The 20844-nt window shown below is 39.8% G+C and overlaps 1 protein-coding gene across 3 annotated transcripts; it reads left to right on the top strand.

The window, feature by feature from the left end:
- The first annotated feature begins 1642 nt into the window (after positions 1 to 1642).
- SHOX2 (short stature homeobox 2) lies at positions 1643 to 9145 on the top strand. 3 transcript variants are annotated; one of them, XM_050966124.1, is made up of 6 exons: positions 1643 to 1987; positions 2457 to 2472; positions 4802 to 5010; positions 7302 to 7359; positions 7694 to 7782; positions 8852 to 9145. In XM_050966124.1, the coding sequence occupies exons 1-6, from the start codon at positions 1643 to 1645 to the stop codon at positions 9143 to 9145; spliced, it is 1011 nt and encodes a 336-aa protein (XP_050822081.1). The 3 variants fall into 3 exon arrangements, with proteins under 3 accessions (XP_050822081.1, XP_050822084.1, XP_050822082.1); XM_050966127.1 differs by lacking the exon at positions 2457 to 2472 and having other exon boundaries at positions 1643 to 1928; positions 8888 to 9145; XM_050966125.1 differs by lacking the exon at positions 2457 to 2472 and having other exon boundaries at positions 1643 to 1928.
- Positions 9146 to 20844: the final 11699 nt, after the last annotated feature.

The following is a 20844-nucleotide window of genomic DNA, read 5'->3' as shown; positions in this document are numbered from 1 at the left end:
TAAATGCTAATTTAATTAAATACTGTACCTATTACAGTAAATAAACGCTCCTTTATGTAAAGTCCTCTTTCAAGAGGTCAAATGAAAAATCAATACAAAAGCAAGAGTTAAACAATTTTGAATAATTTATTAGAACTCTACTAAAAGTGTAAAATAGCTGCATCCTAAATAGCCTGTCAATGAAATTACTATCTAATTAGGATTTAAACAACAGCAAAGCAGTATTAGCAATAAAAACTGCAATACGGTCTAATCTGATTCTTCTATTTGCCATATACAAATGTTAATGACAGGGTTGCATTTGTCATTCTTAACTACATTTTTTTTTATTTTGTATGTTTCTGATACTATTTTAGGACGAACTTTTCAAGCTTTCCTGTCACCTAACGTGTTAATGTTGACATAGAATTATCAAGTACCCTGTAACTTGCACATTTCCATTTGCTTTACAAAAATAATGAAAAAAAACCACTAAATATAGTATTTCTTCACATATTATGAAAAACTGTCTTCAAAAATGAACTAATATTAGCAAAATTTACTATCCTGGAGAGTTTTCCCAAAATATATGTCTATTTTCAGTGTTGACTTCATTACTAAAACAAAACCTGTAAAAGTAACTGTATGTACGTATCTCTTCTCAGTCCTGTGGGATAAATAAAACATATTCGAACTGCAAACAATTTTAGAACAAAAGCATCGGATTCTTAACCCAAAAGTCACTGTGTTCCTCTGAGGTTTGTTGACTCAAATGTAATAATAACGTAATACAAAGAAACAGCATGGGGCAAGATTATTTCGTGGGTACAATAACGTACATTGCGTATCACCCGTTCCAGCTACTCAGACACACTTTTAAATTTGGCTTGTCAGTAAACATCTGCTGGGGAAATATCTTGACAAACCAACCGCACAACCTTTGAAATTAACACGCACCTCTCCCTCTCTCTGTCTCTCGTTAATTGTAACGGACCAAAACAGCACTAATCTCTTGGCAGAGCTGTTTCTTCCCTCGGACAGTATTACCTGCATGACTAGTAGTGTGTGCTGTGTATACACGACATTTGTAGGAAGCGCTCCCCCATTCCTTGTCCTCTCTCCAAGCAGACTTGTCATTTTTCATTTTGGCCACTCCCCTGCAGATCCTGCCCATCTCCCCTGTGTTTAACTAACTCAGGACACTAGCGCAACATCCACGCCTAATTAAATTAATTAGGGATTCTTGTCAATCCTGGATTAATGGCCGAGAGCAACCCCTAGCCACAATGATCTGAAACCTGGAGGACTAGCTATCTTTCTGTCTCGCTCTTTCTCCTTGGTGGTGCTGGACTGATACAGCAGAAGCGGGTTCATTCATAGTTCCAAGGGGAGGTAATTTGCACAGAACAAGGGGCAGGCTTTGCAAAGTATAAATAGTGCGACTTCAATAGCAACATCGCTATCAGATCTGAACTCTTAGCAGGAAGAATTGTCAAAGATCTTAACATTTAACAAGATCGCTCCAGTTGGGAAACATCAGCTCCCATTTAACTCCAGCCCCATTGCAGCTGCCCCCCTCCCCTTCCCACTCCATTGATGTGTTATTGGGGGTTTTGGAACAGTAAGAGGAAGAAACAAGGGGAAGGAGCCCTGAGAATCGGCGATGGAAGAACTTACAGCTTTTGTCTCCAAGTCGTTTGATCAGAAAGTGAAAGAGAAAAAGGAGCTGATCACATACAGGGAGGTTCTGGAGAGTGGACCTGTCAGAGGAGGCAAGGAGTCAGGCGGCTCCAGCGAGCCCAGCCGGGAAGACGTGAGCAGCCCCGCGGTCCGAGCAGGAGGAGTAGGCGGCGGCGGTGGAGGAGGCGGAGCGCGGTCTCCAGTCAGAGAGCTGGACATGGGCGCCGCCGAGAGAGCCAGGGACACGGGCACTCCCAAACTCAGCGAGGGTAAAGGCAAACCCCATGCATCCCGCGGCCCCCTTCTCTCCCACCCATCCCCCGGTATCGTGGGCCAGGCTAAGGGACTGAGTTCAACAACCAGGCGGTTGTTTGGGGGAGAAACGGGAGTGGGGGGGGGAGGTTTTGTTTTCCCTCAATTTGTTCTCAAAAAACCCCAAATGTAGCTCTCAGTCCTGCAGGCGCTTGCCTGGCCTGGGCACCCGGCTCCGCAGCGGGGGTGAAAGTTACAGGAGAATGAGTGTGTTCTCCCTGACCAGGGCTCAGCGCTGTAGCCTCCGTCCTGGTGAGAACTAACAACCCAATGTTTAGATTTTGCAAAGAGCAATTCCGTAGAGGACTTTTGCGATTATAGAAACAGCTTTTTTCCTGTCTCTGTCCTTCATTTGAGCTATTGGCGGTTGCTTGAGACTAGGCTGACGGTGACTGTATCAGGCTTTATTCTTCGATGAACTTTTGTTATGTTTTCTCCAGCAATGAGTGTGTAAATCACACCATACAATCTGGTTACTTATTCAGGCTTATAGGTTAGTAGGCTGCAATGCTAAAACTAATTACATTTTGCAGTACATATTAATATATCTTATTTGCATAAGACAATGTGGCAGATTTAAACTTGACTGTCACATTAACGATTCCAGGGGTTTAAACAATAATACCATTAGTTTGGAGAGTCTGATATATATTAATGGGTGTCTTTCCATGTTTTTCCAATTAAGGAAAATGTGGCATGCCTAGAAGTTTAGATTAAAATATTTAAGCATGCAATTAACTTGTTTATAACATGATCTGTTCTTGATTAGAACATAACGGGAAGTTATTGTGGTAGGAACCATAGCTACTTTACATATATTAATCCATTTATATTTAAAAAGCTGAAAAATCCCCATAGTATAGTTGAAAGTTTGAAATGCTGTATCTATATCAAGTATATTTAATGTTTATACATTATTGACCAGATATTGACAAGGATATATTTTCTTTCATGTTAGATTTTTAAAACACGCATTAAAACAAGTGATATTAAATAGGAATATTTTATACAATGTCATACATTTATTTTAAAAGATAGCCAATTGCATAACTGGATATAAAAGCTAGGGGTATGTGTGTACATAGATATATATATATATTATTATATATACAATGAACATTTATTTTTAAAAAAAACCCTAATAGTTACAATGCAAGCATGTGTTATACCAGGCGTCCCTTTTCTTACACTTTCTGTTTGGCTTTATCTATCTGCCTATATGTGTATGTATATATGCAGAGATAGAGACTGAGTGAAGAAAATAATGTTATAAAACGCACAAATGACATCCCGTTTGCTTATTCAAAGAGCACTATAGATGTCAGCAACATTTGAATGGCTTCTTTTGGTTTTAAAATGAGGATGTAATATCTAGGGACTGTTTATTTCAGACCTTTTGTTCAAAGAAGTATTTCTCTCCAGATCGGAACTCGATTGAGAACATCTTCCGGAAATGATTTTATAAACAAATGCTGATAGTGATCATAGGGTTATAAAGAGCTGCGAACGCAGCAAACAAATCCTGGACTTCAGATGCGCAAATAAAACCCCATCCCAAAGCACTGCAGCAGGAAGCAGGGATTCGGAAGAAATACAATTACAGACACAACTGGTTTTTAGGAAGCCCTGCAAATATTAATGAACTATACAAATAGCGTCACTCAGTGATACTTTAATTTATATGCGTAGCTAATTGAAAGTGCCCAGTCACCAGAAAATTAAACAATACCAATAAAAACACCAGGAACCCTCAGCATATGTAAATTCAGAAAAGACAAATGTATATTTTATTAAACACTGGAGGTGCTGAAAGCATGAACGGCATTAAACAATCCAGAGACAGTCCGGATGCCAGAGTTACCATTTAAACCTGTTGCTGTGATATTTAAGGTACTAATTCACCGAGAGATCGCGACTTGATTTTTATAGTTTTGATTTTCAATAAACAATGACAGGTAATGGTATGAGGCTTTACATTTGTACCAAGGGTAATTCAAACATGGCGTTTCTCTTGCCACTGTCCGGCGACAGACAGGCATCTGATTAAGTGGGTTTTAGCCCAAGAAAGCTTATACCCAAATAAATTAGTTAGTCTCTAAGGTGCCACAAAGACTCCTCCTTGTTTTTGGTGATACAGACTATCAGGGCTACCACTCTAAAGATTGATAAGAGGTTCCCACAAAATGATACTGAAGTTAATAGGGCTGACTGTTAACTCGGCCTCAGTTCCTGCGTGGGGCAATGTTATATTTTGGTGGGCATGGAATTTCCCTGCTATTTGTCTCCTGCGTGCCCCTCGATGGGTCTAGATTAAAATAATTATTCGCAAATAAAGCGAACAAGTTTGCAGAGGGAGAGAGAGATTGCTTGACAGCTCTGATGGTTTAAAAGGGTCACAGTTTGACTTTACAATGATTTACTGAAATTATGCTGAGGGGCTCGAAACTGTAGATGGAAATCAATGGCCTGGTTTGGCTCACCCACACAGGTCAATCCTTAACCTAAGAACATTTGGAAATAAGGCCTTTACTTGAAAAGTATTTTGTTGTCGCCTTTTCTGCCAGAGGACCAGCAATCCTAATAGGAAACCCAGCGCTGACCCAATATCTCATTCCGAATGAAAACAAATATTCTTTTAAAATGTGGCTGGCCATAATCTGTGCTGAGAAGTGATCGTTAGCATTTCCATTGACTCTCTTCGCCTTCATTTTCCTCAAGCCACGCACATTTTCCTCCTAAAGTTAAGAATAAAAACTTGAGTGGCCAAATCCCACACCAGCGCTGGCAATCCCGGTGAAGGGTTGGTCTGATTGTTTTGTTTCACGCTCAGTCTCCCCAGAGCTGAAGGATCGCAAAGAGGATGCGAAAGTGATGGAGGACGAAGGGCAGACTAAAATCAAGCAGAGGAGAAGCCGGACCAATTTCACTCTGGAGCAGCTGAACGAGCTGGAAAGGCTTTTCGATGAGACACACTATCCGGACGCCTTCATGCGGGAGGAGCTGAGCCAGAGGCTGGGATTGTCCGAGGCCAGAGTACAGGTAGGGTAGAAAAGATTATTGCAACATGTGGGTCTCTGTGCGTAATTTAGTTGTAATGCAGCATTGCGTATGGACCTGCCGTACCTGATGAAAGACTTTTAACTCACAAATTCTATAATGTCCATTTAGATTCTGTCCCTAGCCAGAAAAGAGACTCCTGTGCCGAATTGCACCCAGCATATACGTGAACCACTGCTCTCTGCTGTATTATGGTTTATGTCCTCCTAAGCTTAGTGCCTCTTACTTATAAGGATTTTAAACAGCGTTTCATTTTTGGCTGACTGTAAGAATTACAACGGATGTTTTGTTCACGTTAACTGTGTTTTTCCTAGTCTGCTCCTGTCTCGGGGTTTACCAGGCGGATGTACCAATTAAGTTTATAGATGTAGTGACTATAAACTAAATTAGCAACTGCTAAGTGAGGAAATTTTACGGTCAGTTTTTACCGGTGGTTCTTAAATCTCAGGGGAAGCCACAGAAAGGGTGAACGAGTTTTGCTGAACTGGCTTTGTTCAGCATTATTAAAAATATATATATATACTCTATAACAAAAAATATCAACCTATTTTATTCGCTTTTATTTATATAGAAGCCAAACCAGTTACCTGGACGTTTACTTTCAAGCTTCTCTCTGGACTTTTTTGAAAATCAGATCTTGAGCTCTCCAGTTAGTTTCACCTAACCCCGATAAATAGAGGGCAAGCGGTCTGGGGTTTTACCTAGATGGAGAGCCGAAGGTAACTTCTGGAATGATAACAAATGTAGCCGTTTCAGTGTATTTCCCTTCTAATAATAAAATAAGAGAAAATGATGGTCATTATTTGTTGGAACACATGGAGCAGTTTTAGGCCGCAAACGTCTGCAGCTGTTTGAAAGTACTGCTGTAACAGATACTCCCCCTCAATCTTTGTGCTTATAGGCCACCATCTGCACCAAACTATGCACACAATTCTTATGGGGTTTCCCTGCGTCTTGTAATAGGATAAGGACATAAACAGAGCGGTCACGTTGAACCAAAAAAGTAATAATAAGAAGCCTTTGTCATCACAGCCTCACCAAATGAGCCTTCCCTTGTACTCTTCTCTGCTTTTCTGTTTTCCGCGGAGGCAACCACCTATTTATGCGGAAAAAATCTTCAAAAAACCCCAAACGATAAAAGTCCCAACTTCTCTATGAAAAATTTAAAGGAGGTGATTCCGTCTGGTGGATGTTTGCTCGACAAAGAATACCACTGTAGCACCTAATCCACACTACTATTATGTCAAATCGCAGGGTGCATAATAACCTTTAGAGATTTACATAGATTAAACCCATTCCCTTTACATCTTTCCGGAAAACGCTTTGCAATAATATTTTACTTTACTTCTCCACTAATTTGTAATTTATGGAATGCACCTTTTAAATGAGAGACTGGAAGTGAGCATGAGTGTTGGGCAGATTTAGCTTGACTAAAATAAATTCTAGGCTGGGAGGGAGGGTGTTCACATTATAGTTGACAAAGTAAGACTTCAGGAAAAGATTGTTGGGGGTTTTTTTTGGCTTGGAGAAAGATTATTTGGTAGCTGTGGCTTCTGAGATGCAGAGGTTTCTCTTAGAAAGTGAAATGTTTAAAAGACCCTCTCTCCTTCTCTTTAAGGAAGTCGAACTTTATTATTGAATTTGTTTCAATAGCTCTATATCCAATAATAAGTATCTTCTTGCCTAATGTTCAGACTTTTCTATAGAAGCATATTAGATTATCATAATAATGAGACAATTATTCTGCTTCTGTGTTACACTCCACTGCACAGAGGAACAGAGAAATTCTAAACTTCTTTGTAGTGAAGCATTTATGACAGTAATTACCCCCCAAAAGTGAGTCATTAAATGCTTTGGTGTTTAGTTTTTCTTGAAGATAAAGCTAATTAATATTACAGGCTATTAATGAGCACATACTTCTCAGGTCTTACAGCGCAAACATCTAAACCCATTATTACAAGTTAGTATTAGATATCAGGGAGTGATTTAGGTCATTTGGGACTCTAATGTGGAAAGATGAAACCAGGGCTAAGAAAGTAATTTATCGAGAACTAGTATGGACTGCAAATGTCTGTTTGTCTATATTGTATTATTTTCGTGATGCCTCTTAGTTTCTAAACTTGTAAATCGGGGCTGTCCAATACAAACACAACAAGTTGTTTGCAAAATCGGTGTAAATATTCGGACATCACACAACTGTGCTCTTTTGTTAGAGTTCTCTTTTAATGTTGGTTTTCTATTATAGTATCTAGGTTCTTTTTCTGTTTCTTCAGGTCTGGTTTCAAAACAGAAGAGCTAAATGTAGAAAACAAGAAAATCAACTTCATAAAGGTATGCTTTATGAGATCATAAAAGAGGCTTAGGTTGAAAAGAATTATACAGTATCGATAATACCAGTTAAGAAGGAGAGTTCCTGCTGAGAAACACCTACGGCTCCAGATTTGTAGGATATATGTTCTAATATGAAAGCTACCTCTATTATATCAAACCTACTATTGATTATAAATGACATTAAACTTGTATCAAAGTATTGGCAGAAAGAAAGAAATGTTGGAAGCAAAAACCTATAGTTTGCACACTTAAATGTTTCTGGAATTCAAAGAATCACTTATTGCAAAGTAAGGCTAAGCCGATATTTATGTATTTATTTCTCTGATTACTGCAGGGGTTCTTATAGGAGCAGCCAGTCAATTTGAAGCTTGCAGAGTTGCACCATATGTCAATGTAGGCGCTTTGAGGATGCCATTTCAGCAGGCAAGTACAATAAAGCCTACTTGTAACGATAAAGTGCAAATGAGTGACCCCGTTTTTAGGATAAGGCCTTTTCTTCCGATATTAAATGACTGTTGACAGCATCTATTCAATATTTATACCGTGATTATATAGAGGGAACAATACACTTTTTAAAAAGCCACACACTTCCCCAGATCTGCGTGCCCAACTCTCTCTCATCAGTGAAAGCTCCGCTGGGGATGGAGGGCAGTATCTGGCTCTTTAAAAATGCACGAAAAGATTGCACTCAGAGGGTTACATGGGAACGTCCTTTCAGTCAAAGTTTGCCGATTCTGATGCAAAGCTGATGGATGAAAGTGTTTCTAAAGGAGAACTGTTCTAACACACCGGTTTTACTCCGCATAGGGAGTAAAACTGGTTTGGAATTTATTTTTTATATTAAGAAAACCAGCAACAATAGCTAACTACATAACTGCGGAGCCAAATCCCACCGGACACCGCCACTGCCATCCAGACACGCACACCTCCTCCTCCACTCCAATAAGGGAAAACCACTCCCTCATCTCAAGCCAGCGGTGGGCTAATGATAATAAAATAATAATCGTTAGGGGGATTATTATTCATAATGAATGTTTGCATCCATGTGAAATGGGCTGCCTGCTCTCCTGACTTCTTCTAGATTGCTATCAGCCTGTATTAAAGGCTGGGCAAGACAGCAGTAACTTTGACATGTTTTTACAATATTAAAAAAAAAAACTCTAGGGCAAGAACACAAGTTCCTTCCCTTTCACACACAGGCACTCACTGCAAGGCACACTTACAGACAGACTGTCACACAGGCAAGCTCACTGTCACATAGACACAGGCAGACTGACCATAACACAGGCCGACTGTCACTCAGACACAGGCAGACAGTCACACGGGTAGGCAGACTGACACACAAACACTGTCACACAGACACAGGCATACAGACACAGGCCGGCAGACTGACACACAGACACAGGCAGGCAGACTGACACACAGGCAGACTACACTCCCAGCCCCGCTTAGGTGTGTTAATGCTTTGTTTTTATTCTTGTTACACCTTTAGGATAGTCATTGCAACGTGACGCCCTTGTCCTTTCAGGTTCAGGCCCAGCTGCAGTTGGACAGCGCCGTGGCACACGCACATCACCACCTCCACCCACACCTGGCCGCTCACGCCCCCTACATGATGTTCCCTGCGCCGCCCTTCGGCCTGCCATTGGCCACACTGGCCGCGGAATCCGCCTCAGCAGCTTCGGTGGTGGCAGCAGCGGCGGCAGCCAAGACCACCAGCAAGAACTCCAGCATCGCTGACCTCAGACTGAAAGCCAAAAAGCACGCGGCTGCTTTAGGGCTGTGACTCGTCCTCCACCTTCCGCTCTCCTCCTCCACGACCACCTCTTGGGGCACTGCAATCACACAGTCCAGAGGATCACAACACAACACATCACGGCAAACACAAGCGAAAGGCTAATGACTTCCGTGCCTCGAGTCCTATTTATGACTTAATACAAAACAAACACAGAACCAGGCTGGAAAGAACAGAGACATTAAAGCAAAACACACGCGCACACAGACAGAGAGAGTGTGCATGTGAGTGTGTATATGTGTGTGAAAGCGACAGACCAGATTTCTAAAATCAATTTAAAGAACAAAAATAAACAAAGGAAAGGAACAAAACCACTGTGAGGTATTTAAATAGGTTAAGAAATATGAAGAGAAATAAATATTATTAAAGGAAATCGAGATGTGAGAGGGGAGACAAAAAGAAACAACTTTAAAGTTTTTTTTTTAATGGAGAAAAAGAGAGAGACGAGAAACTGAAGGAAGATATATACTTATTTAAAGAATTAGATGAAATAGACACGCAGCTGGGAAGTTCACAGGTTTTGAAACTGACCTTTTTCTGCGAAGTTCACTTTAATACAAGAAATTTGATAAGAGAGGCGGGCCTCCTTTCACGTTGCATCAGATACTTGAGTTTAACAACCATGTCTGGAAATAGCGAGAAGAAGAAAAGAAGAAGAAGAAAAAGAGACAATGATTTCTCTGAGAATGTCTAATGGGAAACTGTCCGGGATATTTCTTCCAGCAGAATTCCGGGTTGCATGTATTTGTATTTCATTGATGGCGTCCCTTTGATTCACTTGCACTTCACCCTCATCTTTAGTAGAAAAACAAACCAGACAAACAAATGTGGCTGGTATTTTTAACCTGGGAGGAGAGAGAGAGAGAGAGAGATCAACCACATACCTTTTTCATTCATATCTTTGTTGGCTGTTTGCTGCCCCACAACTCCTGAATTGGGGGGGATCAGAAAGCATGAGAACAGAGGAGTATTTCTCTTTTGCAGGCTCTCTGATATCCTCCGGACAAAAACTGTATTTAATTCCCCAACCACACAATGTTAAATTCCAATAATAGGTACTAGGTACATGTAAAATATGTTGATACACACGAACAAAGTTTATTTTGGCTATAACTTGTGAATTGATAGTTGACTGTCAAACATTTACATTTTATCTCATAAAGGTGTATCTATTCACGTAATCTTGTGATTTTTTTTTAAATTTGAAAGACATATAGATATTTAATCTGGGGTATCTTGGTGATTTGTATCCCAGTTTGCCATCAAACCCTCCTGATTTTAGTACTTTTCTGCCAAGAAAGAGGGAAAGCTCTTCTAACTGAACTTTGGTATGAACGGGCTTTGTAACTATTTGTTCTCCATGAAAACAAAATTATTTATATTCATCGTATTTTTTCTAGTGTATTTTAAGTTATTTAAAAAACCTGAAAAAAGATGCTGTTATTTCATTACGTTTGTTGTCAGTACAATATATTTTGTTTCACTCAGGTTTGCTTCACCTTTGTTAATGCGTTTTTTGACGTCACCATTTTCAATAAGTGCCAAGTTATGAAAGAAAGACACTTTGCGATCTATTGAATTAAATAAGTTTTAGCTGACGGGTTTACGTCACTTCTGGTACTGTTAATATTAAATAATCAGTGACATTCTTCCATTTTTGTGTTTATACCTTTATAGAGCGTGCATGTTTCTTTCTGCTTCTTAGAAAATGCAACTAATCTATAATGCACCGCACAATGATGAAGCATCGTTCGTCCCTATGTATTTTTAAAGGACACTTTGAAATTAGTTTATCAGAATCTCAGTTCTATAAGAATAATACTTAATTTGACTCTGGCTTAAAAAATAGGCAGATGGAAATAATATAGCACTTGGGTCTTTAAAACCTCTGTGAAGTTCTTTTAGGTAAGAAAATTGGGGAAAGTGTAATGAGTCAAAATTTTTCATTTAAGAAACCCTGAGTATTTGCGTTTTTGGAAAAGGTTCTCTCCCTTGTTTTTGTAGTCAGTATCCCTAATAGTGCTCACAGATGAAAAGAGGATGTGGTATGTTATTTTCTAAAACCTGCCTAAAAGGTTTTCCTAGGAAACATTTTACAGCCAAAGGGTTTCAGAGTTTACATGGCAAGATTGCTTTAGGTTTTTTTATTGTAGCCTTTGTGTGTAATACACAAAAGATTTTGCAGTATCAGTTTATTTAATTAAGGTTAGCAGGATAATAGTTATATTAACGTGTTAAAATGTCCTTCGGCTGCCCCTGGAGTGGTTTGGAAAAGTCATCTGAATAATGTTGTGCAGACAAGAAATTCTCACCCACAACCCACCAATTTAATTCAAATTATCAAAAAAAGCCCTGGTGCGTCCAGTGGTTTCCCATTATTAAACAAACCAGCCTCCAAATGGTTTCCATAGTACAAGTGTAAATCACAGCAAAGAGCGGAGCTCTTATTTCTGCCCTACATTAGCTCTTCTTTGGGAGGCTTCAACTCACTTTTCTCTCGGTGTTAAATCTGTGTGTAGTTTTCTCACTTTAGAAAATCCTAAAGGAATTGGAGGAAATCCCGATGGGATTGTACTGTCAGACAAGCAGGAACTCCCTTCTGTCTTCCCAACCGGAGCCCTATGCAAAGTCTGAGAATGGCGTCCTGACAAAGAATTGAAAGCCCATGGGAAAATCATTTGCTCGCCCTACATTCCTGTCCAGTAAAAGGCTCAATTTCTTTTGCTTGGTCCTGGGCTAAGTAGTGTTTTGTTTCTGTCATAACAGAATAGCCAGCACTAAATATTTAATATCAGCTTCCTGTTTTACTCACAGGTAGAAACACAAGGTGGGTGAGATGACATATTGTACGGGACCAAGTTCTGTTGGTGAGAGAGACAAGCTGTCGAGTTTACCAAGAACTCTGCTGGAAAACTTGTCTCTCCCACCAACAGAAGTTGGTCCAATAAAAGCTATTACCTTACCCATCGTCTCTCTAATATCCTAGGACCCACAGGGCTACACCAAGACTGCATTGCTCACAATAGTAGGTTTGGTCTGATGTCCTAACTTGTAACACAAAAGCATCCAACAAGCTGCAGCGGACGTTACAAAACCCGACTGTCATCCTGAAAGATGAGGGCGCTGGGTTCACCTGAGAACTGTTGCTCAGGTGGCTACGTGAAAAAGAACCTGCCCAGCGTTTAGACAAATGATGCGCCAGTCCCACCGTTTACCTTGAGCAGCTCTAGCGGAGAACATGGTTAAGTTAGAGCCGTGGAAAGGGATGATCTGGTGGTCATTTGGGTGTGTTTCGCCGTGCAGAACAGGTTGATAAAGCGATCTGAGTTAGCAGCTGATGGACAACCCCTATTTGTGTGAGAGCCAGGTAATTAGGAAGTGCCCATTCTCCATATTCGTGACTCATGTATTGCAATTTAATGCAGAAGAGGGCGGCTATGGATTCTCCTGCAACCTCTCCCTGCCCCTCCCTCACCGCTTCTCTTCTTCTAGCTCAGCCCCCTTCTCTGAGCCGGCCCCACCCTTACTCCTCTCTTTCTCTTGCCCCTCCCGGACCACCTCCCTCCTACACGTAGTGGCTCCGAGTAGCAACTTCCTGGTGCTGGGGCACATGCCAAGGCCCGGGCCGGTCCTTATTTCCCCAAGTTAGTCCCTGCACACAGCACTTAGGCCCAGGGAGTGACTGGTCTGCTCTGCACTACTCTAGGTACATTGCCTCATGGAATTATTCCGCTCCCCAAACACCCCCCCACACACACACACCTTGTGGGACGCAGCCCTGCAGGTGGCCGGGAAGTTGGACTGAGTGATAGGGCGCAGTTCAGGCCGGTTACCTGCCCCTCCCCCGTCCCAAAGCGCTCTTGGCACGGGGGGGCGAGCGGAATCAGACTGTCCCGGGACGAGAAACCCAGGAAGCAGCAGCCTGCGCCTATCCCAGTGTGGAGAAGAGGTAGGGATGGCTTCAGAGCAAGGGTTTGCTTGCGCGTGGCTCGCATCGTCTGTGCGGGTCATGCACTGCAGGCTTGGGAAAGGCAGCATCGGGCATCCGCCGGGAGGCAGAGACCTGGTGCTGGGGCGGAGCACGAGGCACTGGCGAGAGAGCCCCTGAGCTGTGTGAGCTTTACTCTCCTCGCCTCGGCCCCGACCCCGAGCCCGGGCGGAGGGAAAGGGCAACGTTAGCAAACGGGAGTAGCCAGTTGAGCCAGAGGGAGCCTAGCCCCGGGGGTTCCCAGACACCGAGCTCGCTTGGAAAGGATCCCAAAGTGCTTCTTTTTGGGAGGTAAGAAGGGTAGCAAATATTCACGGAGTTTGCTAGCGTCAACCCCCCCCTTCCAACTCTGAACTACCCCCCCCAACCAGTTCAGTTTAAGCAAGAATTTCTCCCACATTTTCCAGCTCTCACGAATGCAGCTTTGCAGCGAAACTTTCTTATAGCGGGCGGGCGAGAAGGCAAGATCTCTGCTAGTGAAACACCACTGCTTCAGACTGAAAGGACGATGCACATCTTATCTGGGCTCTTACACATCTCTAGCTTTAGTCCATCAGGTGGAAACACTTTCAAATAATGCAATACTCAGACTTCGGAACTCTCCCAAATGCTTTTTTTGGCTTCTGTGGCATGAGATTGCTTCCCCAATCAATTTACATCATAAATTGCAAGCAGCTGCAATAAGATATCAACCTTGTTTATTTTACCTAACTTCAAGCACTTGACAAGGCTGAACAGAGCCACAGAAAAGTCAACCTCCTTTAATGAGTTTGTGAGAATTAAAGGGTCATCCCCTTTTGCAGAGCATAAAAACATTTTAAACCATTTGGGTTGTCAGAATGTCACAAGGGAATTTGCAGAGTAACCTTGTGCAAAACCTTATCTAAGTAGATACAGCCTTAATTTAAAAATTAAGAAAAAGCATGTCTATAAAACAAAATACAAAACGAAAAAGTAGGTTCAGCATTTGAAAAATATATGGTAATAGCTGACAGAAAATGATAGATTTTATGTTAGGTAAAGGGTCTTTATCCAAATGAAAATAAGATACAGCTAATTCTAAAATCAATAGTGCCAGCTATGGTGTCAATTGATCAGTGAATAAAGTGGATAATTAGTATGTGCAGAAGTAGCTAATATTACAAACCAGTCATTCTGATTCCATAAATTTACATCTTGAATATTCAAAACATATTTAAAATAAACTTGTCACATTTCACATGATCTGTTTTAAAATTCAGCCAGCTAAATATTGTGTGTTCATACTCTTAAAGTCTCTTGTAGGCTATTGCTATACATAACTCAAACCACGACTGATATATATAGTCTGAATTTTAAATCTTTACACTATGTTCTAATATTGGCTTGCCTGTCTTCAGGATGATCATAATAACAACATGAACAACATTATGCTTTTACCATAATGAAGGGGGGTGATTGGATGATATAAGATAATTTTCATTTTTATTTTTAAGCACAGTCCAAAAGAGAAAATATTCTTAACATGGGATAATTTTGGACAGGAATACTCAAATTGCTGGATTGCTTGGACTGGAATTACATAATACTTTAGGCCCCTAAAGTTGGCCAGAACACTTCTGGTTTCTATTTTATTTCTTGTGCTGTCTTAACTTATATAAATGCAGAAGTCTCATGAAATTTTATTATGGATATTTTATGAGCCAGCCGGTATATGTACTGTATATGTTTTTTATAGAAGTAATTTTAGCATAGAATTTACATGGAGATGTACTGGCATGAGAATGGTACTTAGAGAAGATGATCAAATAAATCATGTCGGAGGGAGTAAACACCTATTTCTGCTCCCAAAAGAGCTGATCACATGTTCACAGCATGATTTTATGCAGATTCTTATTCAGTGAAGTAGCAGCTTCTAGTAACAACATGTTGAATAATAATAATAATAATAAAAAAAGACATGGCAGATACATTACTGAATAATTCCAGGAACTGCCACTACTACCTCTGCTTCCATTTACTAGGTTTTGTTTTCAACAAAAGATCATAAAAAAGTACAGAAAAACAAATACTATTTTGCATGGCACAAAGTTTTACTTAAAAAATGGCATGAAAATTATGGAAAATATTTTATGTAAAAATTGTATTTCCCTAACACCGTTTGTAAACTGCACTTTATTCCTGGCAAGACTATTAACCATTTCAGAGTATTTAAATATTCCTGTCCAAAAAACAGTAACTGTATTGCACTGTAGTATAGTTGGCATTCACTGATGTTTCTTTGAAATAATAAGCTTTTCTTAAAAATACGGTAGTAATATGAGTGAATTGCAAGGATATTCAATGGGTAAAGAATATTTTGTCTAACAGTACACATATCTCTAAATCTTGTTGCAGTTAGTGTTGATGTCTGTCCAACTATAGCAACTCACACTTCATTACACTTCCAATGCTTAATTTCTGGTTCTGTCCACCACTGCTGTTAAATGACAGCACATGCAGAGTGGACATCTTACAGGTGGCCTGCATATTTATTAACCAGAAAAAGGGGGTTGTGCCGTTTTTGCGCCTTTATGATGTACAAAGAAGTTTTGAAAGGATCTGAAAAAAAAATCTCCTTGTTTTTACCTTTCAAGTCAATATTTCTGCTAAGAAGCAACGACCCTGAAAAAGATATGCTGGTGCTTGTAGATAATTTGCTGGACCTAAGCTCCCAGTGCAATGCTGTGGCCAAAAAGGCTAATGTCATCCTTGGATGAATAAACCGGGCAATCTCCAGTAGGAGTAGAGAGGTTATTTTACCTCTGTATTTGGCACTGGTGCAACCACTGCTGGAATACCATGTGAAGTTCTGTTGTTTACAATTCAAGAAAGATGTTGAAAAATTGAAGAGGCCTCAGAGAGGAGCCATAAAAATGATTAATGGATTAGAAAACATGTCTTATAATTATAGGAGCAAAATCTTTTAATTTTAACAAGTGAAGATTAAAGGGGCAACTTGGCCACACTCTTTAAGTAACTATAGGGTGTCCAAATATTTGATAATGGGACCTTCAATCTAGCAGACAAAGGCATAACAAGATCCAATAGTTGGAAGTTGAAGACAGAGAAATGCAGACTGGAAATTAGGTGTACATTTTTAACAGTGAGGGTCATTAATCACTGGAATAATTTACCAGTAGTTGTGGTGGAGTCTCCATTACTGACAATTTAAAAATCAAAACTGGATTTGGGAGGTGGGGGTAAAGATATGCTCTAGTTGTATCAGGAATTATTTCAGGGAAGTTCTATGGCTTGAGTTATACAGGAAGTCAGACTATATGATCAATGTGGTCTCCTCTGGCCTTGGTATCTATGACGGACTGGTCTTCCATAGTTTTACTGGAGGATCTGCTGAGCTTCTTTGACTGCTCAGACCTTAAATGAAGGCAAAGTATTCTCCCCAAATGTTCCTTATGCAATGAAATTAAATAGGTATGAACAAAGAAAAATCAAAGAGTTTTAAGCTGTCATACTAAAAATTGTTTCCGCTCTCTGTTGCTTGGCTTTTAGTCTCTTGACTTTTGCGATATCATGATTTCACAAATTCTCTAGTCATTACTAAGTCTTCCTGGCTAAACGAAAGCTAAATTTTTAATTAGAAACACAAGCAGAACCTCCCATCACCAACCACCTCACCTTACAATTTTTTGGAGGAAAAATCTTTCAGGCTTTCTTCATTAAAAAGAAAAAATATTATAAAAGAAAAGCAAAAAATAATAAGCGTGATGTTTTTTATTTACAGATCTCATTGAGAGGCACTAAAACATGGGCTCTTCCTTATCCTAACTGATTGTAACCAATGAAAATTCTGACAGGGCTTTGACCTTCTGGAAGCAAAGACTCATAACGCAGAGATGGCCATAACTTGTGGTTGTATGGTTTACATCCATTCCTTCACTATTTTTATGGCATAACTTCATCCACTCTTTACATACACATGTGCTAAGTGTGAATATGGCTTTTTCTGTGTTTGGGGGGTCATAGTTTCTCAATGCTTGCAGCAGTGCTTTATATTCAGTCTCTTAAGAGTGTTTTAGCGTTTTCTTTCAGAGAAGAGGGGCTAAAAATAGGCAATTAAAATTAATTGCTTTGAGCCAACAAATGGTCCTGCATAATCTGCCTCATACTATGGCCTCAGTTAAGATAGTACATTGGCTGCCCTCTACTTTCCCACAGTTTGACATGGAAAGAAAGTGTATACTATATCCAGATCAGACTGGCTTCATGCACTTGTAAGAATGTATTTATATATTGCCCTGCTTTTGTACGTTACTTTTTTATATATTGCAGCTGACCTGGAATATTGTTAGTGTGTAATAAAGTTTATTTTTGATGACAAAGACTATATCGTCTTTGCACATCAGTAATACTGTTTCTTACATACCTGTCTGATGTCAATTCTCTCCCTTACCATGGGTGAAATTCACCCAAACAGAAGGCCAGCACAAAAGCTTATGCATCCCTAAGACCTTCACCTGTGAAGCACAATAATAGACTAATCCAATCCTCCATAAGCATCCTCACCAGATAAAGAAAGAGGAGAATAACACAGATTATTTTTCATACATTAAGAAAATCCAACAGCATCACAGTGAAAGATGACACACTACGAACTACAAGTTAATATTCACATCACTGCTCCATACCATCAATTTGAAGGTGTGTCTACAAATAATTTATAACATGCATTGCATGGTATTTCAGGCTCTGTTACCAAATACAGGTGCAACCATTTGCCATTCTGAGCATTCATAGGTTGATGCCAATAGAGTTGCCTTGGCACTTTACTGTTCTTTTAAAACTTCACCTTTGGTTTCACATGACAAATGCAGCAGGAAGCTATAACAGTTGCTACATTGGGCACAAAACAGCCATTGCAAGTCAACAGACATTTTGCTTCCATTTTGCTTTCAGGCTCCTGAATGCACACTTCATTATCATCCTACTGCACCTCTTGAATGTATAACAGAATCTACAGCTTTCTGGGTTTATGCTGTCAAGCAAAGGTTTTATGGACTATGGCAAAAGTGGATATAGAAGTTACCCAGAAATCAAAGTGGAGACAGAAACATCATCAGTATCAATGTTGATTGGTGGGAACAGAGTTCCTCTATATCTACATTTGATAAGTCCATTTTTTAAAAATTCTAACATCATGTTCTTTGCCTAGCCACCTGTCTGTGCACATTCATGAATCTTTCATCACAATCCACTAGGTAATATGCCATGGTGTTAATGTAGTCCTGGACTTATCAAGTGTGAGGCACAGCATGGGCCCATGGGTTCTATCAATGACTCCTGCCATTTGAGAAACCGACATGTTTTAATCCCCCAAAGACCTCTGGCACATGGACTATCTGGAACACATGCTCTTGCAACATGCTAAATACTGCCCTGCAAATCAGCTTAACAGCTCCCACAGTAGTGCCCAGTTGACTGGAAACTATCCAGGGTAGCCAGTTTCCACAGGACACAGGTTGACTTCCACTCTCTTGTCTACAGTGAGGAGAGCTTTCTTCTTCATGAGTCAGTGGTGTGTAGCATCAGAGGTATTTCATTACAGAGGCACTGAAGACTCTTCTCTGTTCTAATGTAATGCAGCCACTGCAGCCCTCCGCCTGTCCCAAGTCTCAGCAACTCCAGTTTACTAGTCTGTGCCACTGATAGTGTTCCTATGCTGACTGAAGAAAAATATGACCACTCAATCACCGATAAAGAGGACACTAGAAGCTGCAGACACAAGATCCAAGTGGCAGAGCCACCTCAGCAGCTGAGCAGGTCACAGAAGGAATGGTTTAAAAAACAAGATGTGTCCATGTAATCAGAAAGCTACTGGGAATTTCAGTTACTGACAGAAAAGAGGTAGAATGATCTTCATTTTATGGAGTCCAATTCAGTCCAGTGACTAAAGTAGTGTGCCATAGTCCTAATATTTCCCAGTCCCTGTGAGAATGAACATTATAGCAGCAAATCTCACCCCCCCCCCCCTACTGTGCCTCTGTATCATACAGGGTATGCATATTTCCTATGAGTAATCCTCCAAATCCTGCTCCTAATCTCTGTGTAAGGGAACTGCACTGAATCTATTCCTAGGGGGCATCATCATGGTTGTCAATGAAGGGGTGAGATTTTCCCCTTAAACTGTAAGCTCATCTGGGCACTGTGTTTCTTAATATTTGTGTCCTGCATGGCACTGTGTAGGCTGTCCTTGCTTAATAAATATCAATATTCTTACAAAACCTCAGCTTGTCACTGAAGTAATCTGAACAATGGAAATCTGGCGGCGCTTATCTGATACCGTGGTATGCTGAAAATTAAGACACTGTCTGTGGCCCATTATAAAATAAACGTGGATACCCAGAACAATTTTCTGATGCCATACTTAATTTTCCTTTAGCTAAAGTTATATGCATTATTATTACTCAGATTTTCTTTTATGAAATATTTAGATTTTGAAGTGTTTTGACATGTGGTAAACTTCAGTAAGAAGATAAACATTTTCCATTTTAACAAAATGTAAATAAAGTATCCTAAAAAAATCCTAAAAGGTTAAATACAGGACAGTGGAAACCACATGTAGGGGGCCACTGCAGTCCTCACTCAGGCAAAATTCACATTTACTCCAATTGACTTCATTGACTCCAATGGAAGTTTTTACTGAAAGGACTGTAGGACTGAGGCCATAATGTATTAAAAAAAAATCAGTGTAGATATATAGTAACTGCTTTTCATACATTATTTTCTAGCTATTTTAGATTATCACAACTACTTGATCTGCCATTAAAAAATAGCATATTGTTTTTGTTTGCTCTTAATATGGCAAGGAATGCTAACTTTTTAGTCTTTGTACATTTTTACCTAGCATTTAAATATTTGCAGCTCGGGTTTGGATGCTTCTTGTATTACTGGAATTTTGTAAGGATTTAGCCAAGTGCTTATAGAAATGATTGACTGGTTGTTTGGACTGCTTTTCAAGGGCCAGCTACACAGCTGGTGTAAACTGGCACAGTTCTTTTGACTTCAACAGAATGACACTAATTGTACCAACTGAGGAGCTGGCCCTAAATGTTGCTTATTCTCATTTCATTAATCTGATGCATGCTTTTACAACATATAGCAGATGTAACTGTTTCCATACCTAACTAGTTTAATTATAGAACTTGTTTACAACATTTCTCCAGCTAAGAAAAGCATTTTTATATGTATTTCAAAAGTAATTCATGTATGGCAATACCTTTACAAGAAAGATAAACATTTGTAATTGATAAATGATTTTATGGTCAGAATTAGTTTAATTTTATTTCTAAATGTGTTCACTACTTGCAATCAAGTGCTTATATCTGGATAAATTGGGGAAATGATTTTGACTTTTCTCTGAGGGAAAAGTTGTTGTATGTGTCTGTGTTTGTTTTTTAATGGTCTGCATTTTGACTTCTTGGTTGAACAGTTAAAAGAGAATGTGCAGAGCACATTTTGAAGGTTTTTCCTACAGATAGATGAATTAAGGTTTTAAAAATGTGCATTATAAAAGGAATGTTTATGCTTCAAATCATTAGTTATGAGGCAAGATATGGTCTTAAGTCAGAGGTCAAGCAGAGTCATGAATAATTACAATCCTTAGGGTTTGTTTGTTTGCGCGGATATTTAAAAAGTTATGTATTTAAAATATTTCATTTATCTG

This window comes from Gopherus flavomarginatus, chromosome 8 (assembly GCF_025201925.1).
Source record: "Gopherus flavomarginatus isolate rGopFla2 chromosome 8, rGopFla2.mat.asm, whole genome shotgun sequence".
Taxonomy (NCBI): Eukaryota; Metazoa; Chordata; order Testudines; family Testudinidae; genus Gopherus; species Gopherus flavomarginatus.
The sequence above is the reverse complement of the archived record's forward strand: the minus strand, read 5'-3'. Positions and strand labels throughout refer to the sequence as shown.

Bases quoted from the DNA above. Each gene is read 5' to 3' on its own strand.
- SHOX2 (XM_050966124.1), top strand. From the start codon at position 1,643: ATGGAAGAACTTACAGCTTTTGTCTCCAAGTCGTTTGATCAGAAAGTG. The intron at 5,011-7,301 runs GTAGGGTAGAAA...CTGTTTCTTCAG, and splicing joins TGTCCGAGGCCAGAGTACAG to GTCTGGTTTCAAAACAGAAG. The intron at 7,360-7,693 runs GTATGCTTTATG...TGATTACTGCAG, and splicing joins AGAAAATCAACTTCATAAAG to GGGTTCTTATAGGAGCAGCC.